Source organism: Corylus avellana, chromosome ca9 (genome assembly GCF_901000735.1).
Source record: "Corylus avellana chromosome ca9, CavTom2PMs-1.0".
In the NCBI taxonomy this organism is placed as follows: Eukaryota; Viridiplantae; Streptophyta; class Magnoliopsida; order Fagales; family Betulaceae; genus Corylus; species Corylus avellana.
The window spans coordinates 14,856,604-14,872,931 of NC_081549.1; the positions used below are offsets into that span (position 1 = coordinate 14,856,604).

The 16,328-nt window shown below is 33.0% G+C and overlaps 1 protein-coding gene across 1 annotated transcript; it reads left to right on the forward strand.

Annotated features, from left to right (window-relative positions):
* Window positions 1-10,465: 10,465 nt before the first annotated feature.
* On the forward strand, window positions 10,466-16,105 carry LOC132162067 (binding partner of ACD11 1). The gene is made up of 8 exons (XM_059572313.1): window positions 10,466-10,693; window positions 10,805-10,908; window positions 11,350-11,425; window positions 12,791-12,862; window positions 12,944-13,006; window positions 13,450-13,790; window positions 14,962-15,085; window positions 15,789-16,105. The coding sequence occupies exons 1-8, from the start codon at window positions 10,688-10,690 to the stop codon at window positions 15,807-15,809; spliced, it is 807 nt and encodes a 268-aa protein (XP_059428296.1). The 5' UTR covers window positions 10,466-10,687; the 3' UTR covers window positions 15,810-16,105.
* Window positions 16,106-16,328: the final 223 nt, after the last annotated feature.

The window sequence follows — 16,328 nt, forward strand, 5'->3', positions numbered from 1 at the left end:
ATGTCTTGTAGTGTGCGATTTCAAATGTTATAAAATGGTTTTAGCTCTTTTTATTGGACACTAATTGACTTTCAAATAAGATGGTAAAAGACCCGATTCAATAGACTTCGATGCCAAGGATCAGATTTTGAAGTAAGAAAAACAAAAGAATAATGTTAGATGTCCTTCTCATATCCCTCTTGTGTTTAGGGACCAAAACGAGGATTTTTCATTTAAATGGACCAAAGTATGAATGATGGGTCAAATTTATTTTTGATACGGGCCTAAAAGTACATATATATATTTAACTTAATAAAAAAAAAAATTTTTAAAAAATGAAAAATGAAATCCACCCCCCTTAGTCTATACATGGGTCCGTTTATATTTATAGTAGGATCAAAATTAATAATTTATAAAAAATTTAATGGTAATTTTAAAGCTGCATCAGTTTTAAATAAGCACAACAAAACATATAAAAATGATTTGTAGCATTAGCATTAATCTAAACAAAAACAAAAAAGACTTGGAGGCAAAGGAAGGAATTTACTTTTATGAGATGGACTCAATGTCGATACTTGAAAAGGGAAAAAGCTCAAGCTTTTTCAGCAGTGAGTAGATACTGATGTGTAACAAATTGTACTATTATATACATGTGCCAATTGTGTTGGTTTTCCTACTAGACTATGAGTGTGAAATCATCTCGTTTCCAGCAACTTTTTCCAAGACCCATTACGCAAACCATCCACCTTTTTCCCCCCTATTGTCTTTTCTTCCACTTCTAACTCTTCTTTGTTGAGCATATGCTCTTATTCTATCATTTTTTGGATTTTGGATGATGGCACAATTTGAAATATTATAGTAAATAAAGTTGCCTCGTAAGAAGTAAAAACAAAACAAAAACAAAAACAAAGGTTGCCTTCATTTATCAACTTGTGTATGAATTGGAATACACAATCAACAACCCAAAAAGCAAACCATTGCTCCCATAAACTTTGGCTCCCAAGAATCTATTTGGAAGGGTCCAAATTTCCTTGCGTGCGTTAGAGTATCTCCAACAATGTTATGTAAAATACATACCTTACTGAAAGGTACAAACATTTTGAGATTTTAGTCAAAGCGTTTGGAAATCATTTGTCCATATTTCATACGACCCTTTATAGCTAAAGACATAACAACAAAACCCCAGTTGTCCAAATCCAACACCATCCCATCAAAACAACCTTAAGCAAGTACCCAAATTACAAAACTACACAAAAACAGACACAGCAAAATCCTATCAGATTCATGTAAACATCAAAGGATGTTTGGATTAAAACCAACTATAACTCTCTGTTTATTAGATTATGAGATTAAATTGACATCAAGAAAAATATGCTAGCATCTTTTGAAGTTGCATTAACTATCAAGGCTCATGATCAGCTTGTTATGAAGAGCACAATGGAAATTTGACAAGACAAAAATGAAGTTTTATCAAATAGGAGATAATAGTCCTAGTCATTGAAAAAAAAACTTAAAAGTCATAAAATGAATTTTGTGAAAGTTAGGAGGAGTTCGAAAAAATAGTTTTTTAGATTAAACATTTAAAGGCATGACAACTAAGAATAGAAAAATACAGTTTAAACCCAGCGAAGTTGTGCACCTTTTTTGATTCTGCCTCCAATATTTTAAAATTGACAATGTACTTCCACGAAGTTTTTTTTGTTGCAATGTGGCCATAAAAAAAAGGTTGACCATTTGAGAGTCGCCGGCCACCACCAAATGCCCATGGGGTGGCTGCCAGCCACACACCAATTTGAATTTTTTTTTTTTTTTCTTTTTATCTTTCTGTTTTTGTTATAAATAAAATAAAATAAAATAAATAAAAAATTTTAAAAAAAAAAATTAAAAGCATGGAAACATTTTGGGTAATTTTGAAGTATCATAAGGGTAATAATTTTGGCATATTTGGAGCTTAAAGGCCACATGCGTCACATGTGACCTGCCTAACGTTCAAAAAGACGGAATTTGTTAATCGAATGGCCACATTGGGAAAAAATAAAAAATATATCATTGAATTACATTGTCAAATTTTAAACATTTGAGGTAGAATTAAAAACTGGTAAAGTCTACTTAACCCCCTCAAACTACCACTCCAACGACAATCTACTCCTCAAACTATCAATTAGGACAATTTACCTTACAAACTATCAAAACAATGACAATGTACCCCCCCGGGCGCCAAATGCTAGCAAAATGACGAAATTACTCCTATAAAATTTTCAATAAGACAAAAATATCCTTAAAATTAAAAAAAAAATTAAATTTAGTATTTTTATTTTAGTAAGGATAATTTTGTCATTTTTTAAGGGAAAATTACAGTTTACCCCCCCAAAGTTGACAGCGTTTTTTAATTCGAACATCAAAGTTTCAATTTTTGCAATCCACCCCCACAAAGTTCCAATTTTTTCAATTCGACCAATATTATCTCAAAATTCCCATATTGCCTCTGATTTTTATTTATTTTTTTATTTTTTTATGAAAAAAAAAAAAAAAACAAATTTGGGGATGCAAAAATGGCTAGATGGGCAAAGGGTGGCTACGAACACCCCTAATTTTTTTTTAAAAAAATTTATGAAAAATAAAAAATAAAATAAAAATTATGGGCAATATGGGAAGTTTTGGATACAATTGATCAAATTGTAAAAATTTGGAACTTTGAGGGGTGGATTGCAAAAATTGAAACTTTAGTGTTCGAATTGAAAAATGCTGTCAACTTTTGGGGGGTAAACTGTAATTTTTCTTTTTTTTAAATTGGGGTTACATTGTCATTGTTTTGGTAGTTTTTGGGATAAATTGTCGCAATTAATAGTTTGTGAGGTAGATTGTCATTATGGTAGTAATTTGAGGGGGGTTAAATAGACTTTATTCATTAAAAATATATGCACAACTTCAAAAGATTAAACTGTAATTTCCCCAAAAGTAAACCTGTGCCTGAGACATGTAAAGTGATTTAAAAGAAAAAGGAAGACCAACATGGACACATACACCACATAATTCAATGGCATTCATTTTGCTACCACGCCAACCATCATTAGTTCTATACTAAATTCAAAAGGTGGCGACAGAATAAACCCATCTCCAAGAAGTCAAATTATCATATGAAACACTCCATTCTCATTTGAGATAATTAGTTTGAATATACAAATGTCATACATCAAACTTGTTTACCAGTTTAGGCTAAACTATTCTAAAAATATAAATTAAATTATTAAATTTAAAGGAAACTTTAAAAAATTTCTTTGAACTTTTATTAGTTTTGACACTACTCTTTAAAAATTATTAATCAAAGGTATCGAACTTTTAATTTCTTTCATTTACCTCATTCCGTAGGATTTTTCATTAAATCTTGTCAAAATCGAAAATAACCCTATTTTTTATTAAAAAATATTGCAAAAATGCTTTTAAAAAAAAAAATTGAATCTTTACAATTTTTATAAAAAATAAATAAATTTTAAAAAAATAAAATAGGGATATTTTTTTAAATTTTGACAAGATTTAACGGAAAATCCTTATAGAATGGGGTAGTTGAAAGAAATTGAAAATTCAATACGCTTAATTAAGAATTTTTGAACTACAATGATACTTTCAAAACGCGTCGAAGTTCAGGGAGGTTTTGTGAAGTTTCTCTTTAAATTTAACTTGATATCAGAACAAATGTTCTAAGTTCAAATCTTGTCTACGTCATTCACCTCAATTTCAATTAAATATTCAACGTGTTATGTCTCACTTATTAAGGGAAAGTTTGACTCTATACATTTAATTTGTTAAATTTACTCATTCATATCAACTTAAACTTTTAGGACAGTTAATACTCTAATAAGAATGCAGTAGATGCAGAAGTCACGTAAAAGAATATAGTTAAAGAGGAAGAGTGTTATTGCCAAATTTTTTGGCCTACATGGACTAGGAAAGAAAGCAGAAATTTCAATAGCAACTGTTAGGTTTTAGGTTGGCTAATTCGATGGCCAGAAGTGTAATATATTCTCATTTAAACCTCTATTTGCAAGAGCGTTTGCTGGCATCCGAATGACTGCATCTCATAGTGAAATCCGAGAGCTTCGTTCACTAGGCGTTTGGAGGGCTGTCCAAACGATAGTTGCACCTAGTGAATCAAGAGATCTCCGTTCGCAAGGTCGTTCGCTGAGGGTTCGGATGAGAGATGTCAAAAGAAGTTTAACCTAGCCACGTCCGAACAGGAATCAAGTCTATCGGAAGAGAAGCTGTTTGTTGCCGCATTAGGGTTTTCCAACTTTAGCTTGGATTTCTATAAAACTCTAGTTTCGTTCGAACGAGACCGCCTATCGTCCGAACGCTACTACGGATTTTCCATAATAAGGTTTTCTACTTCAGAAATGAAATCTAATTCTCAGTTGCCTATATATATGGCTCTATAGAGCACCATTTTTCTAAGCAACTGAGAGGCGAAATTCTATATTGTGCTAAGAGAGGTTTATTAGTATTCAAAGCTTCAAAGCTATTTTCTCTTAGAGTGTTGCTGTATTTGAGTAGCCAATTTGTTCATCAATGATAATAAGTCTATCGAAGGATCTGGAAAAGGAGATTGTCGAGCTAGGAAGACAAGCTAGAAGCTTGTTGATTTTCAGAACCTAAGAGTTGCAAAGGGTTGTAAGTGTCCTTGTGTCAATAATCTGTATTTTGTTTTAATGATTTCTTGGATTTGGCTACCCCGAAAAAGCTTTACTTTTTGAGAGTTTTTTAAAAGGTTTCCTCTTCGTCACCAAAATATATGTATATCTGTGATTTACTGTTTTACATATTTTGGTGATTGATTGTTGCATGCTTCTTATTTGTAATTTTGCATTGATTTGTTTGTTAAACACCTATGCATCCCTCTCTAAGTGTACTTAGAAATCTTGTTTATATTTTCAGCAACTGTATTTGATATTTCAAACCTACAACAATTCTGGTAGATGCAAGCAACTAAATGACCCTGCCCATCAAAATGCACGACCTCTTAGGTCAAATAACCTTTTTTTAAGAAACTTCCAAGAATAAAGAAACTGAAGGAACATAAAGATGTTCAAGTACAAAGGAGCAATAAGACCTAACTGGCTCACCGCAATGAAACAATATTATATTTATATACTCTAAATTCAATAGATTTTAATGGTCCCATCAACTGAAAAGAAGTGCAAATCCTAATCATACCACAGAACACATAAAACATAAAACCAAGATTGTAAGACATTGGTCGGCAACAGAAGTATAGAAAACATCCCACTTCTAAAACTTCTCGTGACCAAAAATAAAAAATAAAATAAATGTTACTCTCACATTATTAAAAGTTAAACGTTGCACAATGCTAGACATAAACACCAACCCAAAAGCATTAGATATAACAAACTACGACCAATTAGCTGCTTGACTTAAAGGAGAAATTACAGGTTCCTATCATTTCTACTAATCACAAGGGTTCCTGTCATTGCTTTCGCTATAACTAAAAAATATTATCTATTAATACCCGATTTTCAATTGAGCAACATTATGTTAACTAAACATAAAAAAAAATAAAAATAAAAAATAAAAAAGGCATAGGGAACTTGCAGGGAGAGAGAACCTTATGTGGCAGAGAATCAGAGAGAGAGAAAGGCATTCAATGGTTTGATATTAATAAGAGAGAATCAAAATATATTGCTAATTAAATAAAAAGAAACAAGAATATAACACTTAACATTAACACAAAGCTCTTCACCAAAAACTAGATACCCCTCTGAAAATTATCTTCTTCTCTAAAACCTCAATCAAATTCTAAAATTCTAATTAGCAATCACCCAATAAAAACCAGAACGAAACCACAAAAATTAAAGTCAAATAAGGCGCACAAATGAAACCAAAAATCAAAAGTAAAGTTCACACCTCTATATCAAGTTGGAGGCAACTCTTCCACTTCTAGAGAGATAAGTCGTTTCGATATTAAGTGTCTCACATGTGTAGATAAACTCTTGAATACTCTTTTCTTGCAAGTCTGTTTTTAAGGGGAATTCTATCCAAAATTTGTATCATTTGATATCAAAGTCAGCACGACGTCAAATGGGATCGGGCCCAACTCATCGAGTATGGAATCTAATGGGTTGCAGCTTTATGGTTGAGTCACGGAGGGAGCGATCTATATGCTAGATTAAAATGTCTTAGTATTATATGTGTGCATACTATGAAGTCATTGAATACTACTAGTCATAGGTGAGCAGAGCCGCCCAAAGAAAAATGACTACCATTGATATTGACAATGACAATTTTGCCATGTGATTTAATGATGATATTCTTCTATTATAAGGTTAATTTAGTAAACTTGTAGGTAATTAATTACGTAAATAGACTTTTCTGTTTTCTACCCTTATTTTTAATCAGAATTTTGTTTAATTTAAGGTTAGTTTAGTAAAAACAACACATATATGAGCATATATGATCCATCATTTGATCGTATCTCAGGGTAGTGCAAAAAATCTTCCAATCACTCATTCAATCGTATTATGATCGATCAGGCTAGTACACAGAGATGATACAAAATTCAAAAAAAATTTATCGATATCACGATCAATCAAACCAAGTGTGACGACTTATCCATTAATTGTATCACAATCGAATTACTAGAAATAAAATAAAGAGAAATGCTAAAGGCCCAACTTTTTTGCCCAACAAAAGTCCAACTTTTACCCTTTATTTTTTTTCTAAAAAAAATAAAATGAAAAATGGAAAAAATGTCTGAAGCAACCCTATCTATTTTTTGCCTTTCTTTTATTTAATATTTTTTTAAAAATGAAAAATAGTATTTTTCTTCATAATAATGACATTTTCTTGAAAAAAATGACATTATTATGAAAAAAATACCAATTTTCATTTTTTAAAAAATACCAAATAAAAGAAAGACAAAAAATAGATAGGGTTACTTCAAACATTTTTTCCATTTTTTATTTTATTTTATTTTTTTTAAATAAATAAGGCAAAAGTTGAACTTTTGTTGGGCAAAAAAGTTGAGTCCCTATCATTCCTCTAAAATAAAATCCAAAGAGTCAGTCGGGAAGGATGAAGTTTGAGTGGAGATGGAATATCCTCAATATTCCACAACTTACATGATTGTACCTTGACTTTGTGAGCAAGACCAAGAACAACCCTTAGGCTCATGGTGATGAGAGACACATAATGAAACTCCTACGTAATGCCTTGGTTCACATCACATGTTTGGGCTTTAGACACTGTGATAAAGAACAAAGAACTCCCCTGATGAAAAATAAATAATCAGGTCTTTATTTAGATTATCAGTTTAATTTATGTTATTAGTATTTATTTTATATTTGAAGTCATTTTGTAATTTAATAATGGATGTGGACAAATTCAGTCAAATTAGGGTTAATGTTTTTGTCCATCTATTTAATTGTTATTTTGTAACAGTTTAGATATAAATGAAGAATTATATTTTTTGAGCAAGATACTCGTGTTAGAGATGAAACTTCTCTTTTTAAGGTGCAACTCCTCTTTCCTTTGGTGGCGAAACTCTGTCAAAGTCCATTGTTAGCCATAAGACTCTATCCAACATAAAATCTATTTTTATTTTCTTTTGCTCTTCCTTTTTTTTTACTATTTTCTTTTATTCCTACATCAATTTGTAAATGTAAAAAGGGGGCAACTATTAACCTTTCACTAACCGCTAACTATTAACCGTACTAACCTCTAACTGTCTAAGCAATTACGGTTAGCGGTTTTAACCGATAACCACTAATTCTAACCGTCTTTTTACCCTTATCAATTTGGTATCCGAGCATCCTGCTATCAACTATAACAAGATCCAAAATAATTTTTTTCAATAAATTAAGGAGCCGGACTTGACTTTGACTTGTCTAACATTTGCAATGGGTCAAATAGTAGCATATACTATTAATCGGTGGCAAGATTCATTTGTTGACCCCAATGAAAAAGGGTCATTTTTATGAGCTCGATGTTAACTTTTGTCGCCCATTGTATATGTTTTCCAAATGCCTATCATTATCACCAAATGGTTTCCTTTTACTTTTCTTGATCATCATAGTTCAACAAGGCAACACATTGACGAAGAAAGGAATCAAATGACTCACACCTAACACCCTACACGATTTTACCATCCTACCCTTGTTCATTTCCATTCATTAACATTATGCATACATCAAAATCCAATGTAATATATGACTCAATTTTTAATTATTATTATTATTTTTTTTTTCTAATATGAGAAGAAGAGAAATACAATTATTTTATAAAATCTAGCAATGTCTTCAAGTTGATTTTCTCATCTATTCTTTTTTGGTTAAGTCAATTTCATTATCTACTCTCTGGCTAAAGATTGGTTGCGATAAACTAACCTACCCCACCTTATCTGAGGACAAATAATTATATAGCCAAAAGAACAAATATTTATATACCCGGCCAACAATCTTTGAATCTAATAGCAGCCAAAAAATTAGTTCTATAAACCAATATTTCGTCAAGTATGGTGGGTTAAATTGTATATTTTAAACTCCAACGAGTATATAAATCAATTATCAAGCCAAAAACACAACTTCAAATAAAAAACATGTTTGATGTCACTTTCCTACATATTTTGAGAGAATTGGGACCGCCACTGAAGATGGTAAGCGTAAGCAGAATTTTGTAAACGGAACAACTTACATAACAGCAATTGCAGAAAGCGAAAAGACACTTTACAACAACAGAATAAGCAGCGGCGGAAGCTGGATTGGAACCACTAAAGAGAAACCACATCACAATGAACAAAACCGGCAAACATAAGCCATGAGAAAAATTCTCCACCAAAAAAGCAAGCAACAACAGATGAGGGAGACTAAATCCCAAAAATAAATAAATAAATAGAGAAAACAAAAAACTGATACTACAATAGCACAAGGGAAAGGCGCAGCGAACTTGAGGCAAAATGCAAATTAGATGGGGAAATAATTATGTTGAGTCATGCTATATATTATTTTATTAGAAAAAATACATTTTACTCCTCTAAATTATCAATTTATTTGCACTTTGACCTCCAATATTTAAAAAGTAACATTTGACCCCTCCAAACTTCAAAACTATTGCAATTCGACTATTTTGACTTTTTTTACCCTAAATGCCCCCATCCCAAGTTAAAAAAAAATAAAAAAATAAAAAATAAAATAAAAATTAAGGAATGTCCAGTCTTGGATGGCCGAAGCCAGCCCTAGGCCCAACTAAGGTGGCCGGCCACCCTTTAATTTTTTTTTTTAATAAGTGTTCTGGTGCTTCCATTTATAACCTTTTCGCCTCTAAGCTTATGTGTCAACAAATCTAGCCCTAACAAATTGGGGGTGATACATATATAATTAAATTTCATGCGCACCATATAAGAATTTAAAAGAGAGCAAGATGTATATGGTTTGAATTGGATTAGGTTCAATGTATCCCCTATTCATTATTAAATAATTAAATTTAACATTTATCTAAAAAAAATTATTATTATTTTAATTTGATATAAGGGTTTTTTTTTAAAAAAAAATGTTTTCATATTTTTCTATGTTTTGATATTTGATGCAACTGAAAATTGTTAAAATCATTCATTTCTTGGGATGATCTAGAGTTAAGTTTTAAAGTAAAGTTTAAAAATGACCAATTTTGATGAAGGACAGTCACTCACATGATACCATAGTGTGGAATAAACTATAAAGTTAAGGCAAATAATGGTTCATAATTGTGAAATGGTTATTTCCCAAGAATAAAACAAATCCCATTTACTATCTTATTTAAAGATTTTTTTTATAAAAAAAAAAAAAAAAAAAAAAAAAGAAGAAGATGAGGAGCATTTTAAAAGGTGTTTATAGTTTTTAAATGATCAAGAGATTTTATTTAAAAGAAAAGTTACCATTATGAAAGCAATTTTTTTTTTTTTTTTAAAGGCTCACATGCCCACTCAATCTAACCTTACCTTCTTACTAAGGTGGATTTATCCGTTTTGCCTTTATACTCTAATGGCTTCACCGTCACGGCGTCACCCACTTGCCCATTCTCTTGTGCAACTTCATTACCTCTCTTGTTTTTTTTTCTTCTTCATGCGGCCGCCACCACCACCTCTCCTTCCACATTGCCTCGAGCGTCACCTTTCTGTCCCCTTGTCCGACGGCTACTTCACCACTACCACCTCCTTTTTATAGTTAATGACTATTTCATTGAAAAAAAAAAAAATTATTAATAAAAAAAGAATAATTAGCTATTATAGGATGCCGATGTAATAATTTCAAATAATTTTAAAAGAAAAAAAAATGAAATTCAAGAATTAATTTTTTATTAAAACTGCCACATTAATATTATTTAATAGTTATGTGATTAAAATAAAAATAAAAAAATTAACGTGAATAAAAGCCCGAAATTTAGGGAGAAGACGGGCATTTTAATTGAAGTCACCAGCAAGACACCAACAAGTATTACTATTACTCTATTACTCTACATAACATACATTCTTGATTCTTCACCTGCGCTGCTCACATTCTCTCTCTCTCTCTCTCTCTTACTTGTCCGGTGGCTCTTTTTGTAAGTATCTCCACCCTGTTCCACCTGTCTCTCCTTCTTCCTTCACTCACAACACGCATCCGGTGACCTTTTCCCGGCGGCAACAACAACAACAACGACAAAGCTCCACAAACTGTTATCATAAATGCAGGTTTGTTTAGTCTCGAAATTTGCTTCTGTATTGTACAACTGAATTTCCACCTTTTTTTTTTTTTTATTAATTTTGTACCTTTTTTTTTTTTTACTTGTAAAATATTTTCAGACGAGAACGGTTCAGGTGCAGCACGTTTCAGATCTAGCTAGTGAGAGAGAGATTCACGAATTCTTCTCGTTTTCTGGAGAAATCGAACATATTGAGATCCAATGGTATTTTTTTTTTTTCTATATATAATTTATCTGTTGTTTATGAGAGTTTAGATTCTTGGATCTTTGATTTTTCCTATCTTTTTTTTTTTTTTTGGTATCAAAATCTGTTTGTTTACTGAGGAAATCCGGGGAAGAAGTTGGGAGTGAAAATATTTATTGGTATTGGTCTTCTTTTTTGGTTAAAAGAAATTGTTTTAGTTTACAAATGAGTCAAAAAGAAAAGGAAAGACTGAATTTAATTACTCCTGATTTGTAGTTACTATTTTAGTTTTTCTTTAATTCTCTGCTTGGTTGCCGAGAAAACGTAGGAAAATAAATGAAAATGCAGTTATAGTTTTGTATTTTAAAGTGTAAAACGTTAATTTCCTCAGCTCAGTTGCAACAAAGTGGAGGGTAAGGGTTGATTGGGGTTGTTTTGTTATGTTTTGTTTTTGGTTGCAGTGAGTCCGGGCAATCAAAGAGTGCATTTGTGACATTTAAAGATCCTAAAGCGCTTGAAATCGCATTATTGTTATCGGTATTTCCTCAATACAGTTTACTTTCTTATCAATGAAGTCAGTGTCTTATTTTGCATTTGCTTTGGTGAATATGCTTTATCTTTCTTTCTCTTAAATGTTTCAATTATTTTGGTTTGGAAAATTAGTTTTGGTTGACTTTAGACTTTATAGTGGCTGAATTTCTTCAGCTTTAAACTTCTCATTGGCCCTTTTTATTTTCTTACAGATAGCAGGATTTACCTGCTATTTTTCATTGCTAAATTTTTTGTATTTGCTATTTGTGCTTCTAGAGCCATGATCAATGTGATTTTCATTTTCGGGTGTTGTATATTTGCTTCAAGACAAATTTTCAAACCAAAGGGTGATTCCAGTTGGTCTGCCTTTGTCATGAATAGTCTTGCTATATCATATCTGTTATCTTTTGCTTCATGACCGAAAATGATGTCACCTTAAGCTGTCCCTGTTTATCTGATTATGTAAAATAGTAGATAAACAAGAAATTTAAAGGCAATACCTATGGTTAACTTCCATACAGAGTTTCACAATGATTTTTGAATTGTTCATTCAAGCTCATTTTCCTCCATTGTACTCTTCTTTGTATGTTTGTGGTTTGTCGTTTGGGCGTGCACACATGCATGTGTGTGTGAACCGAACTAGGGTAATTGGTCATGCAGAAACTTAGCACATTGTCAAATAATCAGTAGCAAAAATTTATTTTAATCACTTTTCAAGAACGAAAGTTCTAATTGTTTATTATACATCGAGTTGTCTAATGTGTGAACAGCATTTTGTGGAATTATTCCTCCTTGTAGATGATTGTTTCAAGGGAGTTAAATAGGCACATTTTATCTCTAGGAAATGATTTCCACTGTCTCTGTACTTTCCTGTTGCTAGCCTTCCTAAATTGGCATCCGAAGGATTTTTTTTTTCCCTTATCTTATATTATTTTGGAAATGAATTCAGATAAAGATTTTATAAGCTATGCCATCAGAGGTTAAATATTGGGTTACATGAGGTTAAATATTGGGTTACATTGCTACTCGTAATAATTTCACAGTTGAAGTTGTAGTTATTGTTTGATTTGTGATCCAATCCTTAGATAGGTATTGCGTTTGGGCTTTATTAATTGATTTTTAACTACAAAGATTGATAAAGGTCTGGTGGCTTTCTGACCAGAATGGAAAACATGCCTTGATAATATGTCAATTTTAATTTTCCCCCCAAGTGCACACTAATTTGGCATGATATGACGTGACAGGGCATTTATTTATTTTTTCTGCCTACTGGGTCTTGACTTGAGCTCTTATAATTTTTTTCTTTTTCTTATGGATAGGCACTATATAGTGTGTGCCTCACAAGTGAAAAGTATGTATTTTGTGTTGCAGGGAGCAACAATAGTAGACCAGATTGTGAGTATAACTCCTGTTCAAAACTATGTAGCAAAACGTGAGATGCAGGTAAATTTATTGAGAAGTTTTGCAATCTCTTTTCAGGTCCAGTAGCCCAATTTCTTTATTAATTTAGTGCAATTCCTGCAGGAAGTTAGGGTGGTGGACAATGCTGTGTGTGTTGCTCCTGCCGAAAACACCTCAACAATTGAGGTAATAAAAGATGCTGCTATAGATCTCACTTGCAGTATAATGAGTGCCAAACCATTTCATTCACTGAATTGAGTGCTTTTTGGTAGAGGCTAGAGCCTTCCTTGAAATAGGAAGGCTGTAAGTTATACTTGTTGCATTCCATCTTGATGAGCCATGTGTGATGTGCCATATTTATGCTTTATCAACTCTTCCCTCCAATTTTCTTTTTTTAAAAGAATTTCTAACTCTTTTCCATTAGAGATCATGTAGTTATAATTTATTAGCTATCTGTGCTGTGCACTGCAAGGGCTCTTGCAAGTATTAGATATGACAGTCATAAGAGATCCTGTAAGGATCTAGGATGGCACCTTAAACTTCTTTGATACCTTAAACCATTGTCTAGTCATTTGCCAAAAATCATTCTCTTGGGGTTGATGGGCTAAGGGTACCGTCGCTGCTAGCAGGATAAATCTGACTCGCCAAACAATGGAAGAATGTATGTCAGTAGAGCACAGGATGCAGTTGCAACTATGCTAGCGAAAGGTTCAGCTATTAGACAAGATGCTGTGAACAAGGCCAAAGCATTTGATGAGAAGCATCGGTTGACAGCCAGTGCATCAGAGAAGGTCGTTTCCTTTGACAGGAGAGTTGGGCTTACAGAGAAATTGACAGTCGGGATCTCAGTGGTCAATGAGAAAGTGAAGTCTGTTGATCAAAGGCTTCACGTGTCAGATAAAACGATGGCTGCAATATTTGCAGCAGAGAGGAAATTGAATGACACAGGATCAGCTGTTAAAACAAGCAGGTATGAATCTAATTCCTGAAACAAATATCATTTTAAGTTCATGTCTGCAGTCTCCTCCAATTCTAGCAATATGTAAGCTATTGCATGGCATGCAGATAAAAGAAAAAAAAAAATGCTATTGCATAGGATGCTAGGGCAACCATATGCCTGATTCCATAACGAGTGCTGGTGAAAGAACAGGTGCAGGTTGTTTGCATGCCAGTCAGTTATGCTAGGGCAGCAGGAAGCCATTTCCCTCTCTTTCCCATCTCATGGAATGGATCCAGCACCCCCCTTGATCTTTCGTTTGTTGGAACAAAGATACTGGATTAGGAACCCAAAATTCTTTAATGAATTTTCCTTTCAAAGTTGTAAAGCATTCAGTTCCTTTGACTGGATTAGCTTCCAAATGTGTTTTTCTTTTCCTTCTAATTAAGGCTCCATTTGTTTTGACGTAAAATATTTTCCACAAAATGTTTTTAGTGTTTTCGAGTGTTTGGCAGCACTTGGAACATTTGGTCAACCGTAAAACACCCTCATCTTTTCTGTAAGACGATACACCTTTTTTAAAGGCGTAAAACAGTTTCCGTTCACAGCTCTTCTCCTTCAGATCTCCTCCCTGGAAAACATCTACGCTTTGGCACACCTTAGACACCACCCCGGTCTCGCCAGCACTAATCCCACTAGAGCCTCCACCAGCACGACCCCGACCAGAGCGACCTTCTGGTTGCAACTCACTTATTCTCTATTTTTTGAAAATTTGGATGTTAATGATCTTACATTTTCAATGTGAACCAAATAACTGAAAATCAAGAAATTATTTTCCAGGTGATAGCCAAGCACTAAAAGATCAGTAGTTTTTCTGGGAAAGTTTTTTGCAACTGAAAACATTTTACCAGAAACTGTCATAACAAAAGGAGCCTAAACCCAATAGTTATACTCTTTCTGGGAGTCTCACAGTCTTGTAAGTAATTAACTACAGCAAACATGGCTTTTAATATGTTTGGGCTCATCGAGTTGCAGTATAATTTGTTCTTCATGTTCTGGCTTCCAAATATGTTCTTTGATTTCTTTCTTGAAAGGAAATGACAGATCATGAATATATGTTTAAAAAAATGTTATTTCTGTGCTATAAGTGATTTGCGCTATTGGTATACGTAGTTAGTGAATGAACTCTTTTGGTGCTGGATAGGTATGTTACTGCAGGAGCAGCGTGGTTAAATGGTGCTTTTGGTAAGGTGGCAAAGGCAGGACAGGTTGCGGGTACAAAAACGAGAGAAAAGTTCCATATGGCCGTGTCAAACATAACTGCAAAGGTGGATTCTGACTACATTCTATCTAAAATTTATTATGATTGATTAATGGCGTAGTAAGGTAAATCAAAGGGTCATGAAGCCGTGGTCCTATAAGTTGAGTTGAAAGATATCAAATCACATTTTATATCTAGTGTGCAAGAAATGTCAGAAAATGGTGCCTTAGAATCTGGTTGTTGGTCAACAGCAGCCTTTCGAAGCTCTTATGGTTATTATATTTGGGTGTATTTTGTATATTTTAAGCAAGATATATGCCGTATACCCTTTAAATAGCATCTTTTCCTATTTCTTGTTTTCTATTCTCCTTTTATGGGCGCCAACCCATGGCGGATTGGAGGGGTGGGGGTTTGGCAGGGTTTGTCTAATCCCGAAAGTGGGAAGTCCTTGATTTACACTTAGGTTTGTTTGGGTTTGCATTTCAAAATATGAAAATAAAAACGCAGTTAAAGCGATTGGTAAACTTTGACATTTAAAATCACAAATTTTCCTTTGAAATTATGTGATTTCTATGATGCATCCCTTGTCTGCAATTTGAAAACGCGGAGTTTTCTTTGTTTTCAAATTGCAATTTTAAAATAGTGTACTGGCAAACGATACATTTTTGCAATTTAGTTTAAAATCGTATTTTTGGCGTGCTAAATCGCAATGCCAAACGTATTCGTAGTTCTCTTCCAATTTATTGAAGTCCTTGGTCATTTGAATGCAGGAACCTCCAATTGCAGCTTAAGCCAAAAAACCTAGTGTTGCAGAATGTTGGTTGGACTGTGGTAGCGAATGCATTGCCACGTCTATCACCGATTGGAGAACTGGGGTCGTTGGCTTGGAGTCGATTGGTATTTACTTTATGTGATTCTTTTTGCTTATCCTTCAAATGGTGTGATGTGTGCACTTATTAGTTATATAATTCAATATTCATGTATTTTTTATATTCTTTCATTCTCCTTATCGTTGTAATTTTGTGACTGTAACATTGCTTTGAAGTGGAAAAGAATTAATGGCCGTGGCAGAATTTTCTTTACTTCTTATTTATCTCATTTCAGCTTGAGAATTCTTTTTTTTGTTTTTTTTTTTAAGGAATATTATGAATATTCATTATCTCAAAAGATCTATCAAAAGATCACACAAGCAGAAAAGATTTCCCTCTTCTTACAATATCACTTACACTAGGTAGGGCATCCTCCAACCAAGTAGACATAGTGATATAGGTGGTAGCTAATTTTGCTAGCATGTGCGCAGCTTTATTGGC